At 40.9% G+C, this 21045-nt stretch overlaps 2 protein-coding genes across 6 annotated transcripts; one reads left to right on the top strand and one right to left on the bottom strand.

Moving 5' to 3' along the window:
- The first annotated feature begins 337 nt into the window (after window positions 1-337).
- On the top strand, window positions 338-3531 carry lim2.2 (lens intrinsic membrane protein 2.2). The gene is made up of 5 exons (XM_020098369.2): window positions 338-478; window positions 1714-1936; window positions 2414-2554; window positions 2943-3077; window positions 3356-3531. Exons 2-5 carry the CDS (start codon window positions 1759-1761, stop codon window positions 3424-3426), a joined length of 525 nt encoding a protein of 174 aa, XP_019953928.1. The 5' UTR covers window positions 338-478; window positions 1714-1758; the 3' UTR covers window positions 3427-3531.
- A 778-nt stretch (window positions 3532-4309) lies between these two features.
- LOC109636682 (GRAM domain-containing protein 2B) lies at window positions 4310-20316 on the bottom strand. Of its 5 annotated transcripts, none has more exons than XM_020098565.2 (13): window positions 20117-20316; window positions 11392-11565; window positions 10384-10447; window positions 10083-10155; window positions 9880-9983; window positions 9683-9781; window positions 9441-9512; window positions 9009-9077; window positions 8727-8823; window positions 8428-8517; window positions 8063-8168; window positions 7459-7566; window positions 4310-6514 (listed from the first exon to the last, which is right to left on the bottom strand). In XM_020098565.2, exons 1-13 carry the CDS (start codon window positions 20314-20316, stop codon window positions 6496-6498), a joined length of 1275 nt encoding a protein of 424 aa, XP_019954124.2. In that variant the 3' UTR covers window positions 4310-6495. The 5 variants fall into 5 exon arrangements, with proteins under 5 accessions (XP_019954124.2, XP_019954125.2, XP_069377956.1 ...); XM_020098566.2 differs by having other exon boundaries at window positions 11392-11562; window positions 20117-20313; XM_069521855.1 differs by lacking the exon at window positions 20117-20316 and adding an exon at window positions 15104-15283.
- Between the last annotated feature and the right edge of the window lie 729 nt (window positions 20317-21045).

Here is a 21045-nt window from a genome sequence, read left to right as displayed (position 1 = left end):
ACTATCACACACACAACTCTGCATGCACACACGTGAATTACAGACATATAATATGCAGAGTGAACAAATGCTTATTTTCTGCTTTAGGTGATCACCTGTTCCCTTTCCCAACCCCTGTGCTGTGTTCTCCTGACGTAGCTCAACTGTGAGGGGTCATAATGATGAATTTACTGCAGGTGTCAAATATTTGAAAGAAAATATGGAAAAAAACAACGGAAGGAAAAGAGAAGTTGTCATGCAAGAGACAAAGAGATAGACTGAGAGCAAAAGTTTTGACTCGATGGCAGTTGGGATAGATGTGCGTTGGGTTTGGTGGACTGAGGTGTGTGCATGAGAGGGATTTACCATCGCTTACATGCTGCGCTCGATCATTCCCTCTTTTGTGAAGTGGACAATGAGAGCCAGGGGTTCAGGGCTTAAAAAGGATACGCACACAGTTACAGCCAGCGACCCTGGAGAGACACCGGCCAACCCAGAGGTACCAGGACATAAAAAAAAACCAACTTGGAAATACACAGGACCTGTATTTACTGCACTGCCAGGAAGATACTACTTTCATATTTGGGAGACAACAAGAAGAGATGAAGTGTGGATCTGTCTGTGCTGCTTTTACACTGGAAATGATCTGTGCAGCTACAGGCCTGAGATCCAGTTGTTCATATTTCTCGACCAAAAAAATTTAGCGGACACATTCAGGGTGCAGATGTATCGGCGTAATTTGGATGTGCTTTTAGAACTCGGTGGTTTTGTAGCCTCCACAGTGAGGGAGTTGAAATCAGTGAGCGAAATCCGAGGTGTGCTGGCTGGGTGACAGTGTGACAGTGCTGACAGTTCAGTTGTTCAGTGCTGGATTAGTTTTACGGTGCATGCAACGGAATTAGTGGAGAACAATGGCCCTGAACTGCCAGATAGGCAAAGCTCATTGTCACCGTCGTGCAGCAGTTTGGTTCAAGTGCTTTGCTGGCTATGAGCAATTTAACAGTGTTTGGAAGAATGACTCTGACTTTTGTGCCCTTTGTGCGGAAAATGCTTCGCTAGGGTCATGATGTAAAAAATTCTAAAACAAAAAGAAGTCTTGGACGACATTCAGTAATATAAAATATCTGAAAGAGTCAGTGTCTTTTCCAAACCATCCGTGAGCTCCTTCATACTAAAAGATTTCCTCACATCAGTGGAGCTGTCGAAAGTATTTTCCACCGGAGACGCTTGGCTGCTTCAGGCCTGTAGCACATGCAACAGGTTTAATATTGCAACATCTGGCAGGACAGGAAGTACTGCGATCTGAAATAAGTGTCCGACCTGCAGTCAACCAGTTTAAGTTTGAGTGCTAAATATTAAACGCAGTGATAGTATGGATGTACAGTAGCCACTTATTCATAATGTGTGATGCTATAAGTGTGTATTGTAATGTATTTGCTTTGATGTTTTGTTGTCATTTAAATGAAACAATGCATGTATTGAGATGAAAGACAAAATTGGGAAGAGTATTCTGATAATTAAGTGTAATCTCATTTTATCTCATCTCTCTTATTTGATCATATCTCCTCTTGTCTGAAGGTGGCAGTGTTCTGTGAAGTTCTTCACTTGAACAGACATGATACACTTTGTAAACCAACAACAGTTAATTAGCTTAACGAACAAAATCCAAGACTTTTGTGAATTTATATTTGACGATGACATATTCTGACATCGTCTCCTCTCGTCCCCGAGCAGTTGCTGAATGTTTAGGAGGACACTGTTTCCCCCGGCTCTTCCACTATGCTGTACACTTTAGCAGGAGGGGGCACGCTCTGCGGCGTGGCCGCCCTCGTGCTTCTCATCGTCTCCACTGCGACCGACTTCTGGATGCAGTATCGATACTCGGGGAGCTCAGCCAATCAGGGGCTTTGGAGGTTCTGCATCAACCACAAATGTCATGCCCACACCATAACTGTAGGTGAGTACTTCAGAACAAGGGAAGGATCTGAGGTGTCATTATTCCGGTAATATTTTAAAATCAGTTATTCAAAATTCAACGTCTGGCTTTTATCCTTCTAATTCTAATGAATTGTAACCATGGCAACACATTTACAATTTGTCAGTAAATCCTGCAGAGCACATGACTGAATGATTGTTATCTAAAACTTTATTATCTAAACCTATCTGAAAATGTACTGAAAAACGAAAAGAAAAGAAAGATAAAATAGAAAATAAAGTTAAAGAAAAAAGAAAAGGGAAGAAAAGCAGACTTAGAGATTAACAGAAAATAAATATCTCATTAAATGTATTAAAATGTTTGTGCTCATACAGTGAGAATTAAGTAGGTTCACACAGACAAAATTACAAACAAACATAAACATACCAGCATGAGCACATAAACCAACATACTGTGTGTGTGTGTGTGTGTGTGTTTCTCACCTCTGTCTGTTTGCAGCTTTCTGGGATGCCACCCGGGCCTTCATGTTGCTGGCGGTGCTGAGCTGCTTCGCTGGAGTCGTGCTCGGCCTCAGCGCCTTCACCAACGGCACCAAGAACAGGAGGGTCCGCACAGGAGGCATCGCCCTCGTCCTGTCAGGTAACAACGTTCACAACGTCACGGTGACCTGGTGGTTAGAGACATTTATCAGAAAATATATAAAATATAATTTATATTTGCAAGTGATCTTTTTCTCTACATAATCCTATGTACTTTATACATTCTATTCACTAGTTTAACTTATTCACCCATTTGCATTTGACTTTTCTACATCAGAGGTTGAATTGGAGTCAGTACAAATCCAGTGATAAGGTTGTGAATCAGATTTTGGCGCCATCTGTTGATAGAAAATAAGGTTGCAAACCTTTAAAGTGCAGTATGTTATATATTGAGTTGAGAAGTTAATTAATTATATAATCAAATATGTAAGACTGCAGGAGGTACTCAGGATAAGTGCAGTTTCATGGTTTGTTTTCACGTTACTCAGGCTTCCTGGCTCTGCTGGCTTTGGCGATCTACACCGGAGTGACGGTCACTTTCTTTGGCAAACGCTTCTTGGACTGGCGCTTCTCCTGGTCCTACATCATCGGCTGGGTGGCCATCATCCTGGCTTTCGCAGCAGGTATTTACTGTATTTAGTTTTTTAACTTCAATCAGGAGTAAGGTTATGTGTATTAACCTTAAAAGACTGAAACTCAAGTAAAAAGTAACACAACTTTATGAAAATGCATCCCTCTACTGTGCTTTCCTTTTCTTGACAGCACTCATATGTAATAGTAGAGGACTTTACTCAAACAATGCATGTGTCATTTAAGAATTAAACTTTATTACTCATATTCAGGGATTCATAAATATGATGTATAATTTTATATTAATCATTTTATTATATTTTTCCTTTAGGTGTGTTTCAGCTGTGTGCTTACCAGAGAACCTCTGCAGACCCTGCTCCTTCAAATAACCCCGACACCTGAAGAAGACAAAACACACAGATTAGCCCCAAGGATGTTTCCATGGAAGCTGCAGCTGCTGTTGAAGTCATATAAACAAAGATGGAATAAACTGAAATCATAGATTCATGAGTGGTTTCATTTCTTATCTCAACCACAGCATTTAAAAAACACTTTGGTTATCGACAACCAGCTGTTTTCACCTTATGTTACCCTTATGTGCGTGCCTTAGAGATGCAGATGACCAGACACCAAAACCCTAAAATATAATTGAATAACCCCACAATGATTTTAATTTGGGAACAATAATATTAAACAATAACATCGATAAGAAAAAGGGGTTAAATCATACTGAATGAGAAAACGCCTGAAGCATCATTATAACATTACTTGGATGATGAGAGCTCTCGGTTGCACCTTCCCCACTAGATGGTGGTGTTCAGTCACATAAAGGAGGTATATACACACCGAGCTGTCACATGAGGGAAGAGAAGAGTCACCTCTTCTCTTCAGCTCAGAAAACAAAAACCTTTTCGAATAAGAGGCAAAACATTACAAGGATTGATTGATTAATTTAATAGAGGCGATAACGCAATAAAATACCCAAAGCCTGATAAACAGCCAGCTCCATCCATCGATTTAAATAAACATTAAAAAATCGAAAGTTTGGTCAAACTGTAGACTGTTTTTTTTTAAACTTGAAAGAAAATGGTAAAATTTTTCCCTTATGTCAAAACTTAGGTTTTCTTATCGGCCCTTAATTCACTAAATGCATTAGTGAGGCATTATTAGTCACTACTTCCTCAAAACAGAAATAAAACGGACTTTTTTAACTTCTCTCACGTTCATTTGTGTCACTCTTAACTTTCGTTGGTCAACGTTTGTAGGAACAGAAGGTCAAACACAGTTTATTATTTACTCTGCAACATTTGATTTATTTTCAACAATAACAAAGTCATCTCACAGAGATTACTTCGAATTACACAGAATGCAAATAAATAGATATAGGACCATAGTAGAATTAAGGACACAAACAACCGATACAAAATTATTTACAACACTTTGAATAGTGCAAAACTACACAAAAACTGCCCTCAATGAAATTCTTGCATTGAGCCCATGAGAACAGTGGATGTGTGCTGCCCCCTGGTGGGCAAGTATAAGAACTGACAGTACTGAATATGGCATGTTGACAAAACCATAGCAAATTATCAGACTCTTGTGAAACAAGGTGTAGCAAAAGTACACCGACCTGCTACCCCTGGTCAAGAAGAGTGATGTGAAATCATTGAGATGTGGTGAAGATTTGCATTTTTTAAGTCAGTTGAAAAGGGGGAAAAGAAAAAGCATTCAAAGCCCAGTACACTTATCAATTAGTAAAGTCAAATCTCAATTAAATAAAGTGTCTTTTCTTAAAGAGACATTTGAAAAACCACCACAGCCACTACAGAGTGTGAGCCACATCATGAGCACTGCACATAGAAATGGCAAAGGGAGAGATGACAACCTAAAACCACATGGCAGGTAGCGCCCACCACCCCTGAGTGAAAACTATTTAAAAAAAGGTCTTAGCACCGTCAGATACCACAGAACGCCAGCGTTGCCATTTCTTCCTATTCCACAAACGCCATCATGGATAGCGACAGGCACAACACATTTTTTTATTTAAAGTGCGCTCGCTCACTTGAGCCGTTCGTTTCACTCACGGTTGTTTGTTTTTTTTTTTCCTTCTTCTTACACAATTTAATCCCCAAATACATCAAGCTCCATTTAAAAACAGCACACAATTAAATTACACTTTGCCATGCATAATCATTTGTTGCATATTGAAATTTCTTTTCAGGACCACTCGTCTTTTTGCTGATGAAAACTTGGACCTTGCAGCAAGTGTGGTTGTAAATCCTCCTATCAGTCAAGTGTCGATATTGAAGACACATGCACGAACATCAGAAATAAATTATAGGTGCTACTTTAAATAATCTGAAAATTCTAAAAACGCCACTCGGTCCTCAAGAGGCCTGTCAAAAAGAGGTTCGTACTTGAACACAACATGGTTTCCGAGTCATGGCAGACAGTACGTGAACAGACATCTTAACGTCTACTCTGTATAAGACCAAAGTCATAGAAAAGTCGTACACAAAACATATGGTTGCATCTGAGACGACCTCCTCGTGGCCTGTTGTACTAAATATTTGTGCATTGATGATGCATTCGTCCAGAAGAGACTGGAGAAAAGAATTACCTCTCAGCATTGATCACTAAATACATTTAAATCATGCCAACGATGAGGAAAGTAATACTGCAATCATTGCTGATTGGTGAAAGAGAGAAAGAGGAAGACCATCAGGAGAGAATCAAGCCTCTGCAGGCTGATCTGAATTAGAAATTTCAGTTTTCATCATTTCAACCCACAGCTGATTAAGAGCCATTCGAAGAGAAGTACCCAATCCAAACAGAGAGACAGGTTTGTTACACTGATGATAGATGGAATGGTGAATAAGATAATTAGAAACAGAAAGTCAAGTCATCTCTGTGCACTCATGCAATAGATGTGCACTGTGTGCATCTTTGGCTACGCATAGCACTATGGCTCCTCTGTCGAGGTGCAAAACTAAGCACTACAACAGGCTGATGCTGACTGGTATAGCCCTGTTCAGACTGCATGCTCAAGGTGAAGAGAACATATGAAGGACAATGAGTAACACAAGTTCACAGATGTGAGACAGTTTGTCAGGAAAGTGCCCCCTCAAACTTGGCTAGTGTGGCACCTTGCTAAAGTAAAACCATTCTGCTTTGGTTTGAATGACAGACACGCTGCAGCCAGGCAGTGTGTGTATGCGTTTTGGCTCGGTGTGACTCAAGTCGTGGCATGTCCTTTTGTGTTTACTGCAGCAGGAGGAAGTATAGCCCTTCAAGTTGACAAGTCGTCTTTGAAATTGCACAGGTCGGCCACTCTTCCTCGAGCCGACAGGGTAGGCCATGTTGGAAGCATGGTCCAAGTACATTGGAGTTCTCCCGCTGGGTTCTGCTGGGAAGAGGCCAAAAATATCCTCCAGTCATAAGTCAATCAATCTCTCCTTCAGTCGCTGAGTGTTATGTGTCTTGGCGGGACCTATAGGAGGAGCAGAGAGAAACAGTTGAGAGTGTTGAAATAAATCCACGTCTAACAAAGCGAAGGTAGATTAGTTACGTGGCAACGAGGCTACACCTTTTACAGGAATTCATTAGCCCAGTTTCCTTGAAGGACAACACAGCCAAACATGCAACAGAGCAAACAGCAGAATTAAAGAAATATTGATATGAATTGGATTTGGTCAGGATCTTTCCGTGCGGAGTTTGCATTATCTTCCTGTGTCTGAGTGGGTTTTCTGTTTTTACTCAGACTTCCTCCCACACTCCAAAAACATGGGGTTTGTTGGAAACTCTAAAATGACTGCAGGTATGATTGTGAGCATCAATGTTTGTTTTCTCTCGACACAGTCAGCCCTGTGACGCACTGGTGACGTGACCAGTGTGTAGTCCTGCTCTCGCCTGATGACATAAGCTGTATAGATAATGGATGAGTGGCTGAAATTGATAAATACATTCTGCAGATATATTTTACATATACAACAGTAATGTATGCAATTTTGTAGCGTTCCCATTAAAGCAAAACCTGTTTACCTCCAAACAAAGTGTAGCATTTATATGCATGTTGTTTCCTGTTGTTTGGAACCAAAAGCAAAATAGAAGTGTCACTGAAACATCCTGTTCTTCAAGCCACTTAGATTCACATGTCACGGTGACGGACTGCCTGAGATGAAAAGCACTACCCGTAAGTCTGAATACATTCTTGAGATGAACGGCTTAATTTTATTTAAACTCTTTTGAAAACAGGGGAACAAATACTGCCAACTTCCTCGTACTTGTTGTTGTTTTTAATGGCATGGTGTAGTTGTGAGGCAGCATTGCTTTTTAATTTCTTTGGCAGGCATCTTATTAGAGGCATTTTATTAAGACTGAGTTCAAAGCAGTAAAGAATAAAGAGATTGAAATCAGAGGAGAAAGAAGTCTTACCCGCTCTGTAAAGTGAACTCAGGCAGCGCCCCGAGTGATGTCAGCTGTTCCTCCAGAGCCACGATCCGCAAACCGATGTAGCCTGAGGACAGCAGCAGCAGCACAACCCTGCAGCATGTGACAATTCACATTTACTTCACTTTTTATTAACAGTGACAAAAGTTAATATGCTCAATTTATAGCAGGTGTGTGGAGAACTAACAATAGCTGATGAACACCTATTTTGATGGTTCGTTTAGGGCCGGCTAACACTGCATGTTAAACCTTCTCAATAAACGGAGCTGCCAATAAACATTATACATTACTGCCCTTCATCTAGAGGCTTTATTGGAAGTAGACAAAATGTCTTTGTCTTCATTTTACTGGGTGGAAATACAATGGAAATGTCTTCAATTGGTAACCTTCATTTTTTATTATGGAATGAGACCGAACTAGATCACCTTCTTCTTAACTACCAGGACTGGTTTCTGAAATTCCTAAAACCCTGTGAGAGGCAGATTTAGATTAGGACATAAAAAGATAACTCACTGGATTAAAGCAAGAAGAAGGGGGGGGGGCAGATGAGAGAGAGAAAAAGAACCAAGGTCAAAGAGGTGCGACTCACAAAATCAAGTAAACGAAGAGCAGAGTGTTGAGCGTGCTGGCCTCTCTCTGAACCAGCAGAGACTTGGCCTTTTCTGTCATATTCCAAACCCATGATCCACCTGAACCTGGAAAAAGAAATGTAAACATAGCATAAATATCAAGAATGCAAGAAGCACATTTTTTCAGTGAATGCTTTGATATTAAAATGGTTTGTTTGTCTGCTATACCATCCACTTCACTGAGTCTGTAGGTTTTAAAGGATATAGCTGAAAACTAATGTTAACTGGCAAGCCTTTGTACTGCCTGTGTGTGTGTGTGTGTGTGTGTGTGTGTGTGTGTGTGTGTGTGTGTGTGTGTGTGTGTGGGGGGGTGTGTTGTCGTTACCTGACACTGACAGCTCCTCTGAAGACGAACTATCACTCTGCTGTGTGTGCACGCTCCTGAATGCAGAGTCATTTTCATTAGGCACGGCCTCTGTAGAAGAAGACAACGAAACACATGTCAAGCAAGACTTTAGTTGATCTCTGTGTGGCTGCTGTCAGTTGAGCTTTATTGCTATTTTCAACTCACAGAAAATAATTCCCTACGTCATGAGCAATTCATTCATTTCAGGTACATTTATTACTTGGTGCTCAACCTGTACATGTACTATTAAGAATAGAGATTTGGTGTGGACCTCTCACCTTTGTCTGGTTTATGCTGAGGCTGCTCAGGTAAAGACTGAGACACAGAACCATCGAACTGGTCGAAGCTATCATCCAGACTTGACAGACTGGAGTTCTGTACAGACAAGAAGGAAAAACACACAACGTCAAAGATGATTTTTTTAAGACAAGACACCGAAAAAAAAATCTGGTCACAATCTGGTTATTCCCTTAATTTGGATATTATATGGATTCAAATATATATTTGTTGTATAAAAATTTACCACAGTAACATCTATAAATATTTTTGAGGCCTCTTACCACAAGTTTGCTTTTATCAAAGCTGGTCTCAGCTGAGGAGAAGATGGGGCTACTATTTGTGCTACCGTCCTGTAACAGAGACAATTATTTAGATCATGTGTGTCAACCATTACATTGTACAAGAATGTTACAGAAGATGTCATTATTAGTTCAGATAAATGCATTTGATACGTTCTCTGTAAACTGTGCACAGTTAAGAAATATAAACAGGGTTACACCATAGATTTCTGCCCCCTCCATTGGCATTTTCTGAATTAGATTTTGTAATGAGAATGGTCAGTCTAAGCTAGGAATCTGAAATAATGTACCTTATGCTTATTACATAATTATCTGACTGTAAACTGTAGATTTTAATGTGAAGTTTTACCACATTTTCAGAACTGTTTAAATATATTAGGATCCTGTGTGCAACATTTGAACAGAGACACTCACCTCTATCTGAGGACAGACTGATCGCAGCAGCTGATAACACGATTCTCTGTTCCGCAGCGACACGAACAAGTACTGAACAATGAGAGAAAAAATTTGAATATTAGCTGTCAGCTCTGCTGGCAAGCTTGCATCATAAAATCCACTTTGAGATAACATCTAGAGCAAAGTTTAATTTGAGTTTGAATCAAGACAATCAAATGTCATTTACAGGCTGTGTGACACTGAAGGATAGAAAAACCTACCTTGTCTCCCTCTGTGGTGCGGAGCGACAAGGCGTTGGGCACAAGTAAAGCCGTGTTCTGCTTCTTCACTATGTGAATGCAGGAAACTGGAATCACTACCTGCAAGAGACGAGTACAGAGAAAATATCGAGATTACAAACCAATCAAATGAAACTTCAGGTTAAAAGGAATGAAGGACGAAGCCTGAGGATCTTTACCTTTGTGTCCTTGAGTAAGACTGAAGAGTAGAAACAGGCATGAGTGTCTGTGATGTACAGTCGACCATGGTAGGGCACTTCCTTTTGCAGGGCACAGATGTATGCTGGGAAAAGAACGGAGCACCAACAATTAGTTTCATACAGATCATTCATTGGATCCGTTCTCTAAGGTATAGATCTCTCTTTCACTTTTCTTTACCTACCATGTATCAAGTCTTCACTCTCAGGAATGTGAGGAAACAACTTGTGGAATGTCTTGTTGTGCTTTATGAAACTCTGAAAAAGGAAATTTAAGAATATTTAATTTCAGAAAATCAGGACATTGAAAATAATGAGCAGGTCTTTCTTGGCTCAGGAGCAACTTTCCATAAATTCACTGCTGTACTTTGAGGCCACCCACACCCATTCACCAAACAACATAAACATCATGGTGCACTTTAAGCACCACCCAGGTCTGTAATCTAGCTCTTTCAACATCTAAACGAAAAGTTGAGGTGAACTTACACTTTGTGTGCCTGTGCCTTCCGTCTTCCCTGAGCCTCTGTTGTCGACATCGAACGTCTGCGATCTGCAGAGAAACAGCTGCCAGTTTACAAGCAGTCTTTGGTTTCAACAGAGGTGTGTGAATGTGAGATGATACCGACACGACTGCACATTTCAGTGCAGTACATGAGGTTCATTTTCATCACTTTCATGTGGTTAAACTATCACACCCTCTGATTGGCCAAGAAAACCAATAGTGTGAACCAACAAGCTAAAAAAAGGGAATTTTTTTTTTGAATTTAAAATGAAGGTCAAAAGGAAATGGAAATGGTACACACAATAAATCAGTCCGTTTTTTGTGGATGGATAAAGCTATCTAAGTTTTGACATTAGAAGTCACAATACATTTTTTCTGACTGAGAAAAGAAGCAAAGTGATCTCTGCAGTTCATTTCAAAGTTTGATGGTTTTTTTCCATACTCCAGGACAATGAACTTGTGTGTACGTCTCAATGTTTCTGACTGAACTGAATTAATATCAGACAATAAAATAATTTCGTGTAAAATGAAAAAGTTCCATGTTTATTTAGTAATCAGTTTTTCTCAGACATTCTTGGCAGTTGTCTCGCTGCACCAGAGTCAAAACCTACGACAGTGAAGTAGGAGTGTTGACAACACCTATTTTTAAAATATTCTTTACAAAAAACAAATCGCTGGGTAATCACACTGACACGTAACAAGCAGGAGAGGATGAAGACAACTCTTCACCCGAGCTAATATCACAAATCTGTACCACACACTGAATCATTGAATCATGTGAGAAAACCGGCGGCCTACACCGGCTGTGCAGTCATGTGTGTGTGTGTGTGTGACGACTGAACAGCAGCTGAGAGCCGAGTCAGGTCTTGTGATGCATGTTCAGAATAGCTGAGAGTCTCTGCTATACGTCAATTGTGAGATTTTTTTTGCATTTGAAAGTGATCTAAGTGGATTTCAACCCCACGTCCGTCAAACATTCCCATTGGTCCTACCTGGCTAATTGTCTGGTGAGGGTTTTGTGTTGTTGCTGGATCTCCATCTGGGCTGCCTCCAGGCTCAAGGCTTTCCTCGTCTCCACCTTCTTGATGCTGCCATTGCTCGAGCTACTCCTGCTTTTCTTCACTTTGTCTGGCAGTCCACCACCGCTGCTCTCTACTGGATAGCTACTGAACATGGAGAAAGAAAAGAGAAAAAACAACAGATAAAGCAACATGCAAAATATCTTTCGTTTTGTACAATCATTTTTCATTTGTTTATGCAAATGCTTTACTAAAAGGACCGCAACAAGGCACAATAACACAAAGCTCCATCACTATGTGAATATTTGAAATACATAAAGTCCCAAACAGAGCAACTGAAGACACAGTGAAACTCTTAACCACTTTAGAAACCTAACTTCAAGGCATAGTGCAAAGTACATAATCCACAGACGCTTCACAGCAAGCAAACAACTTGACCACCGTTTGAGAGCAAACCTGAACATGAGATGGGTATGAAATCAACAACAACAACCATCACACAAATGCCACTAAACTTAAATTCATATTTTCAAATTCAGTCTCTGCACAGATGCCAGCAACAATCGCTGCTTCTATTTTAATGTTCAACAGACTTCATATCAACAGTGTTCAGCATTTGGTTACTCAACAATTCCTGTTAAGAGATCTTACTCGTGAACTAAATGACTAAATCTCTACAAATAGGAAAAGTCTTAGTGGTGACGGATTCAGGACACAGCAACGTTATGATGTCTTGGGCATCATGAATTCATTGATACATGTTGCATCACTGCTATGTCTGTGATAACAACTCCAGGATGCTTTTACAAGCTGATTAACACAGGCTCATTCTCAAAAACCGACCAAACGGGGTTTATCACAGCCGATGTGCACTGCGGCCTGTCCTTGACCAAGAAAAATATACAAAACAACCACAGATTACTTAAGAGAACACAGAGTCGGCTGAATTCTACTGACACACACCTAAACCTGTAAATTAAGTATATTAACGACAACACAGGACACACAGGCTGACACGGTTTGAGCGAAGCCACAATTTTATAATAACAATGTAAAACTGCTTAACACGAACAATAACAAAGACCATCTTACCTGGTAAATTTAAATCGCTTAGATGAACGAAAACTCATATACCTACTGACAGTAGGCATTTCCTTTCCTTAAGGGGTAAAAAAACCAAAAGCTCCTTTTATCCTAAAATACAAACACTGATTTCACGCCATAAAAAATAAACACTTAAAAAGATAACAGTCTAAATGTGTAGTTCAAGATGAGTTTAAGTGCTGTTTAAAGTAAGGATCCTTCTGCCAGAAAAAAACTGCTGTATAAATGCGCTGGAAGAGGAAGTCACTTTGTGTTGAGAATGGTGTGACACTCCGTAGTGAGTGACGTCAAACTCAACCACTCCCCCTGAGCCAAACAAGCATGAAAGGGCCCAACGTGCACACAGTCTCTTACATACACACAAACACAGAGTGCAACTCAAGCACAGACACGTTTTAGAAAACAAGGCTCAACCCATAAAATCTTCCACTGACACTGGAACATTATCCAAAATTAAAAATCCTATCTTGTTGAGATTTGTTCTGGTCAGATCAAGCAAGATCAGAGACTTTTAAGCACAGTTTGTGTGTGTGTGTGTGTGTGTGTGTGCATAAGAGAGAAAGTAAAATACTTGTGAGGAGCTCAGACTCGCCCTTTGAGGCGTGGAACATTACGTCTCCCTTCAGGCAACGAATCCAACCAAGAACAACACAATCTTAAAAGTCTTCCCTCAACTCCAACTTCTTCCTGTTAAGTCAGACATCTGTGAAACTGATATTCAAATTAAAACTACAGGTCTTGGATCAAATATGACATTTTCTAAATGGGTTCTCAATGAAGGAATATGTGCTATTCTTTTTTTAAGCCCAGTCAGTAACCCATATCTCATACCTGAACAATTTCCCAACCTTGTTACATGACTAATTGGGGTAAAGGTCGAGGAGAGGGAAGCAGAATCATGAAATGGTGCTTCAGCCAAATATTTAACCTGTAATTAGACTGAAGGAACAATTGAATGAGTGACACTTCACCTCCTGTCAGGACAAAAAAGTAGCTTTGTGTAGTGGGATCTATACTTTTAAGTGTCATCAAAACTCAAGTCCATTTTCAAAAGTTCAGCTATTACTTTGTAAATAAACCACAATACAGTAATTTTAATAAATCTCAAGAGACTCTTACTAGTCTTTGAAATATATTTCTAAAACATAAAGGCTTCTAATGGATAAGCTGCTGTGGTTGGTTAAACTAAGGCAAAACACAAAGAGCAATTTCACAATCATAGCTCAACTGTTTTTTTCCTGCTCACCCGACACATTTCCAGAGGGCAAGGGGGTGAAAGCAGCAGGGCTATATAAGCACCATTCGAAGGCTGAGAACTGTTTGAATTTCCCCAACAACTTCCTGTCTTTACTCAGGACCAACGGTAACCATTAACGAGATCATGCTGAAGCTGCTTCCTGTAACACTGACGGCTGCTAACGCTCTTCGGCTGGTCCAATAAGACGCGCTCTTTATTTACAAGGGTCAATCAAAACCTCAGTCCAAGGGTTGTAATTTTCCCACATCATTGCTCTGGTGACAGATCAAGGACAATTACAGTACCCACATTAACGTCATGTCTCAGTTTATTCTGGTGGGAATAATCTGGTAGTAGCTGAACAGATTCTCTTGTGTATAATGTTTATTGCAGAGGTTATGCAAACTGTTGTTAACCGTGCGACAGAAAACCTTCCCGACAATATTCAATTATCTAAACAGTGTTTAGTGTGGAAACTGCAGTTCGTGCTAAAATTATCAAGCCTGTCTTAACTCAAAGAGTCCAGCTAATAGCCATTAAAGTGTTTAAGGCCAAAGCCATTAGACAAGTGCATGACAGTTAACAAATGTTTGCAGCATTGCATAAAACATTTTTTACGTCATAACCCATGCACTCCATAAAAGTGTTTAACGTCTGCTTTAGAGTAATAAAAGTGGGAGGCGGCCAACCTGAAATAGGTGTTTAATGTCAGAGTCCTTGACCCCCGACCTACATCTTGATTGCACTACTATGACGTATGACAAGACAAAAATCAAATGTTAAGGCTAATTTTACCACCACGCCTAAAGTTTACTCCAAGCATAGGCATATCAAATTCTATCCTGCGACAGATTGTGATGGATGTGCACAAGTTTATATTTATCTGGTCTCGCTCCAAAGTACATTTTGTCTCAGGGGACTGAAACTCAAGCACAAAAAAAGCTAACTCGCATAATGATATGTTTTGTGAAACAGATTACTGATACACATAGTTTAATCAATTTCTTTATCTGCATTTATTCAGTGTAAGCTTGGGTAGACGAGAAGAAAATACCTCGATAACAGAGACTCGATGGTTAATCGCTCAGGTCTGACTGTTACTATGCTAGTGTGATAATCTTGGATTTATAGAAGATAACTATTATGAAGAACAGACATTAGAGTGGAGGGCGAACATGTTTTACAAACTTCTTTCCCAAAGGTTGGAAGGGAAAAGAAAACATGTAGCCATTGATCAAATTAAGTAAAGAGCAAACACAGTTGTTGTAGTTAGCATCAGTCAAGTTAGCGTTGTCTTATCTGAAACAGTTCAGATCAGAAGATGTGTACATTTGCTCGACCTACCTTCCCAAATCCTCTGGGTGATTACAGTCGACCACAAAAGCTTGTTGGTTCAACAAGCTTTTTACTCTCTCCATGACAAAACAAAAATTTCCCTTCAAGTCTTCCTCAATCTCTGAGAGCTTCCAGCCACCACTGGTTGAGCCCGCTCCAGTTCTGCACTTAGACCTTGGTCATTCACAGGGTGTAAAGGTCTGTTTTACTGCAACGTTTTAAAGCGCCAGATATACAAAGCAAGGAAATGAGAAAGAGTTGAGTGAAAAGCTTTGTCCTTTCTGTGGCAGTCTGACAGTGTGTTGTCGAGGAGACAGGAAACAATGGAAAGCAGTTGGTGGAAATGTGGGGGATAAAAGAAACACTGCCAGGTCATTCTCAGTGTAAAAAGGGTTAACAACAGTATTCAATAGCCGGTTGTCAACAACAACATGGAGATGGCTTTAAAAGCAGTGTAATGTGTATGACAACAGTTCAATCTTTGTAGCAGATGAAAACAGAGCCATTACACATAAGGAAACATGTTTGATTAAAGGGAGGAACAAAGGGTCGCTATTTCTTCATCTAGGACATAACCAACCAGGAAACTCAATCACACGGTTCAAGTCCAACTGCACTTGTGACATCAGTCCTAATTTAGCCACCATACATTATGTCCTTACCTCTCCTGTCTTACCACCACCTGCCACGTTTTCAATGTACACCTCTTGGCATGCAGCCCCAGGATGAGCACTGCCTCTCGGCTCTGTTATAAATAGGTTCTGCCATTATCAAAACAGCAAAGATTTGATCCTTGCTACAGCCATGTGGTGTCTCAGAGGTCTTTAGCCTCAAAATGGAATTTCTGACCATTAAAGTGACACATTTGTCCTGGGTACTGAAAATATAAGGCATCAGTGTTGGACTGCAGGCTGACAACAGGTTTATCACTTTCCCTTTTATCTACAGATAAGATTTGCACAACACTTATGAGGAGGTTCAAGAGCACTTCTCGCAATCTCTTTGAGTGTATTAATGCTTTCGATACTCTTCCCATCATTACTTTGAACTTAAGAGTATGACAAACTCAAAATGTGTTGCTGACAGTTGAATGTGTTCATAAAATATATTTCAATCAACTAGAAATTAGCTTAGAATAAGGTGGGGGCTGATTTCTCCAGCTAAGGACATTCAAGCTCACAAAAGTACTCCCCGGGGTGAAGAGTTATGATGCTTTCATTTGCTGCCGCAAAAGGAGACAGATGATCACAGGAAGACCGTTGCAGACGTCAGCCATTCGTCTGCTAGCCTGCAGCATTAGTGTGTGTATATATAAGTAGTCTTGTGTCAAACTTTTCCCACAGGAAACACAGCTGCTGTGACAAGACGACGCATCAAGTTTTACATTCCATGAAATCTCTAAAATAAGCGGAAAGATAGCAGAGCCAGATGGCGTGAGAGCACCCTCTTCTGGTGAAAACTGTGTACGCTAAATGGGATCAACAGATTGTTGCAGTTGTGCTTTATTGAGAGGGAAATTAAAAAGTTTAAATGTAATAACTCAAGTGTACCACTGACTTCAACACCAAGAGCCCTCAATGTCTTACAATGAAGTTTTACGACAATGTGCCACAATGATAACCAATTTCAACTTTATGGACATTTGGCGTTATTTAGTTTGCATTACTTTTCATTTCATTTTGATTATTACTTTTTGTAAAGAGTTATCAAATGGATATTAATGGTTGCAGCTTTAACTGTTTAATAGTCTATGTGCTTCATCATTCACATTAAACATCAACAGTTTCATATAATCACCCCCCCCCCCCCCCCCCCCCCCCCCGTTCAGATCTACACTGATCTCATGCAGGGCCTCTCTGGAATCCAACCAATGGAAATCTGTTTTGGTGACGGAGAACTCCAGATCCAGATGAGCTTCCAATAGAGCAGTCAGAACGAGCCAGGAGAAGAGCCAGTGGTCATGGCAAAAAATCATGTAGTCCGTGGTACCCTGCCATGACTTAGTCTGCAGGACAACTGTGTGTGTGTGTGTGTCCAAGTGCCAAGTGGAACAGAGTGTGCCTTGTTGCATGTGTAACTGAAGAACTGTGTGTGAGTGGGAAGTCATGTGGCCCTGTGCATGCAACATCTCCCTCCACTTCCTCTGTGCTAACTGGGCATGCACACAGAGAGGGTCTTTCTTTTAGCCAACTCTCTCTCTCTCTCTCTCCCTCTCTCTCTCTCTCCCTCTCTCTCTCTCTCTCTCCCTCTCTCTCTCTCTCTCCCTCTCTCTCTCTCCCTCTCCTCTCTCTCTCCTCTCTAAGAAACCTAGCATGTGATGGCATGGCATGATGGTGGCTGGAACATCCCACCTGACTTCAAAATTGTTAAAAAGTGAAAGCTGGCTTCTCTAAATAAAAGGTTCCCTGATTTAATCAACAGTGACATTTTTGTTAATCTCAGCTCCTCAGAACAGCAGGCTATCTACATAAAGTGTTATATACAAAATAATTGCATCTACCAAAGCCACTTTATTTAGATTAATTTCAAATTCACTGAAACCTGGTGCGAGCCGGTTTAATAAAATGATCAAATTCAGAAATATAGAACAAACTCTATGGTTCATTTGTGTATCATATAGGGTTAAGTGTGTGAGGTTATTTCACAGATGATTATCATTATTTGTGATTGAGATATTACAGGTCTGGAAAAACAAGGGTCTGTCGTTTCTCTCATAAAACCTACGACATTTCTTACGTAAAAAGAAATGCATCACATGCATTATATGGATGGCAGAAATAAAGTGTGTGTAATGCTGTTGTAAAGAGTGAACTGTATTTTTATTTTTACAGCTTCCCATGATCACTTTGCCTTGGCACAGTGATGTCAGGGCAGTATTCTTTCCTAAGGACTAGGCTTAATTCAAATCCAGATTACTAATACAAGGGCTGACGTGCCAAATCAATAGTAAGTGAAGCAACATTCTGTCAGCAAGGCGTCACCAAATATTATCCTGCTGTTCAAAGCTGAGCAGACACCGACAAGCTTTAACTCACACTTTTAGATGAGCACCCTTTACACCTCATGTGTCTGAGTGGAATTCACCAGACTGCTGTGAATACCAAAAGGTGAAGAAAGCTAGGTAGAATTAAGTTTTGACTTGGCTTTGTGGCAAAAAGGCAGAAAGAGGTCATTAGCACTAGCCGACAGAGGCAGCAGATACGTTCATCCGTGACCAGCTGGTTTGTGTGCAACCTTTCATTTAGCAATAAACAGTACTGCAGATGTGGTTTTCCTCTAACTTGGGCTTTCCCTCTGCGCCTGCAGCACATCTCATAATTTAAACCTACATGGTTCACCCTGCCCACAGTGGCAAACAAGCGCTGTCCTAGGAGCATCTTCCTGGAGCCAACAGGATGCTTGCATAGCTGCCCCACCCAGCCTATTCCAGGCTCCTCCATCTCAGCAAACTCTAACTAAACCAGGCTTTCCCTACTTAAACAAAGCAATTCTTCTTTAACTGTGTGTCTTGCAAAACTGCAAGCAGAACAGTTTATAATGAGCTAGCAGATGGGTGAACAGTGGAAAGTGTACTCACCCACTATTTCATTTATTTGTCTTTTTCATCTTCAAAATGGAGATTTATGTATTTTAAAACTTGAGGCTGTGGAACAAATTCAGCAAGATGTCGCATTTATATGGTTAGACACTTGGCTCACTGAACCCTGACACAGCCACAACACTACTGTGTGTGCATGTTGTGGAAACAGATTATCAACACGCATACCATACACATCATAGCTATGCTGATAACCAGGAGGTTACGTCTCATTGGCAGGGCTCTTGTGGTCCAGACGAGGCCATCTATGGGGGGGAAGTGAAAGGCTGGGAGACAAGGATGAGGAATACCAACAGTGCGACACAGGAAGCATTTATATAACACAATGTAGCACCTGTGGTCTACTCAGTAGAGCTAAAAATAGCATTTTCTGAGAAAACATACACTTGATTGGCCCATGTATGAAAAGTATGTGCAGAAGAGTGTGTTTCCCTCAGGTTAGAGGGACCACTGTGTGTGCATGCTTAGAAGTGAGTGTGTGAGGATATGTAGTTGTGAGGAAATGTGTGTCTTCCAGGCTGGTCTGCTCTGGATCTCAACTGGAGAAGACCAACATGGAGTCAAAACGTATAGGCAAGATTAAAAACCAACCTGATGTGAGCCATCTTTCTCTTGGACCGCTCTTCCTCATGTAACGTTGTTTATTTGCACTGACCTATAATGGATTAGTCTGCCACTACACAAAAACAACATACCTAACCCTACACTATGTAGGGCGAGTATGAGTCATTCATTGTGCTCTTGGAAGTGATCTCAGTGGGGAAGCATACATGGGATTACAAATGAATCCTGCAGTCCTGTGTCAGATGATCCTAATATTAAGGGAAAGGGCATGATGATCCACATGCATTGTAATAATAAACACATTAGGGCCATGCTCCTGCTAACAAGTCATCACAATAGACTGGAAAACACTGGATCTGTCCACAAGGGATGTGCGCTGCTCAGATCCATCCATACTTATGCTAACCACCTAATGATTAGTTTACACTAAAAACCGTGTAGCCTCCCCACTAATCACTGAGCTACTGAACACAATGTCAGCAGAGATTCTCCTTGTCCCGACACTCGTGTTAATTTAATCACAAAGACTGTTTGAATGTTCAATTTCGGCGTCGGTGCCATGCTAGCTAATGCTACAATTTAAATGCCAGCGTCTCCATTCAAGCTAGCCTCTTCAGCATTGTCCACACGCTGCCTGAAACTAAATGTCTAATCGTTCAAAATCATCGGCTCGTTTAAAAACAACATACTTCACGGTACAGTGTGGAACGCGACAATAAAAAAAACACACACAAAAAAACGTGATAACGCATCTTATCGGTGGGGCTGGTGTCAGCAGACTGATGCTAACCGCTAGCCTCCACCCTGCTGGTGAAGCCGGCGGACAGCGGCTCCGGCCGGGCCACTCTCACTCCGCTCACCTCTCTCTCATGAAGTGCTTGATTCGGACGATGGCCTTCTCGTCGATTTTGCGGATGAAGGTTTTCAATCTCTCCCTCTTGTTCTCGAGCATCCTTCCTTCAGCCAGCGGTGCTCGGCTCGTGTACAAACGACGCTCCACGCCTGACGCCGCTCGTCCCTTGTTTTGGCTTCTCCGTGTTTCTCCTCCTCCTCGACTCATCCGCGGCTCATTAGGGTAATGAGCCCAAATCGGACCAAGCGGGAGAGCCAATCAGCGCCGGCGAGCGCCGTGAAAAAACGGTCATGTCAGACCGCTCGGCCAATCAGCGCGGGGTAGTCGGCCCCGCTGCGACCGCCCACGACCAAATATGGTAGTTGGGCTCTCACCTTTCTCGAGACCAAAGCGGATGTGGCGCGTGTGATGTGGGGATTATAATCAATAATCTACGGGCTCAACAACTCAACATTTCACGTGTGAACAACACAAGGAATCAACCTTGTGACTGAGCACCAGCGTGTCATGGGCCCCATCACACCATATTTAATGCGATATACTGCTTTGCTTTGCACCCACACACAGAAACCTGCATTTTAATGAATGAGGGTTGAACTACTAGATAGATCAATAGATAGATATATGGATAGATAGATAGATAGATAGATGGATATATGGATAGATAGATAGATAGATAGATAGATGGATAGATGTATGGATAGATAAATAGATAGATAGATAGAAAGTTCAAAATGAGTAAAGAATAGGTAAACTGCAGTGAGATGAAAATAGCCAACAGAACTACAGCAACTCGGTCACTATAAGTACCATAAGAAGTATGTGCTAGTGGAAATACTGACAATACAAATATTTAATTTATTTCTACTAGTTTCAAGGAAGTATTTTGTAATTCTCTATGTATTCTTGCATTAATCCGGTTTGCACAACTCATAT

This window comes from Paralichthys olivaceus, chromosome 3 (assembly GCF_024713975.1).
Source record: "Paralichthys olivaceus isolate ysfri-2021 chromosome 3, ASM2471397v2, whole genome shotgun sequence".
NCBI lineage: Eukaryota > Metazoa > Chordata > Actinopteri > Pleuronectiformes > Paralichthyidae > Paralichthys > Paralichthys olivaceus.
This window is presented reverse-complemented; position numbering and strand designations above follow the sequence as displayed.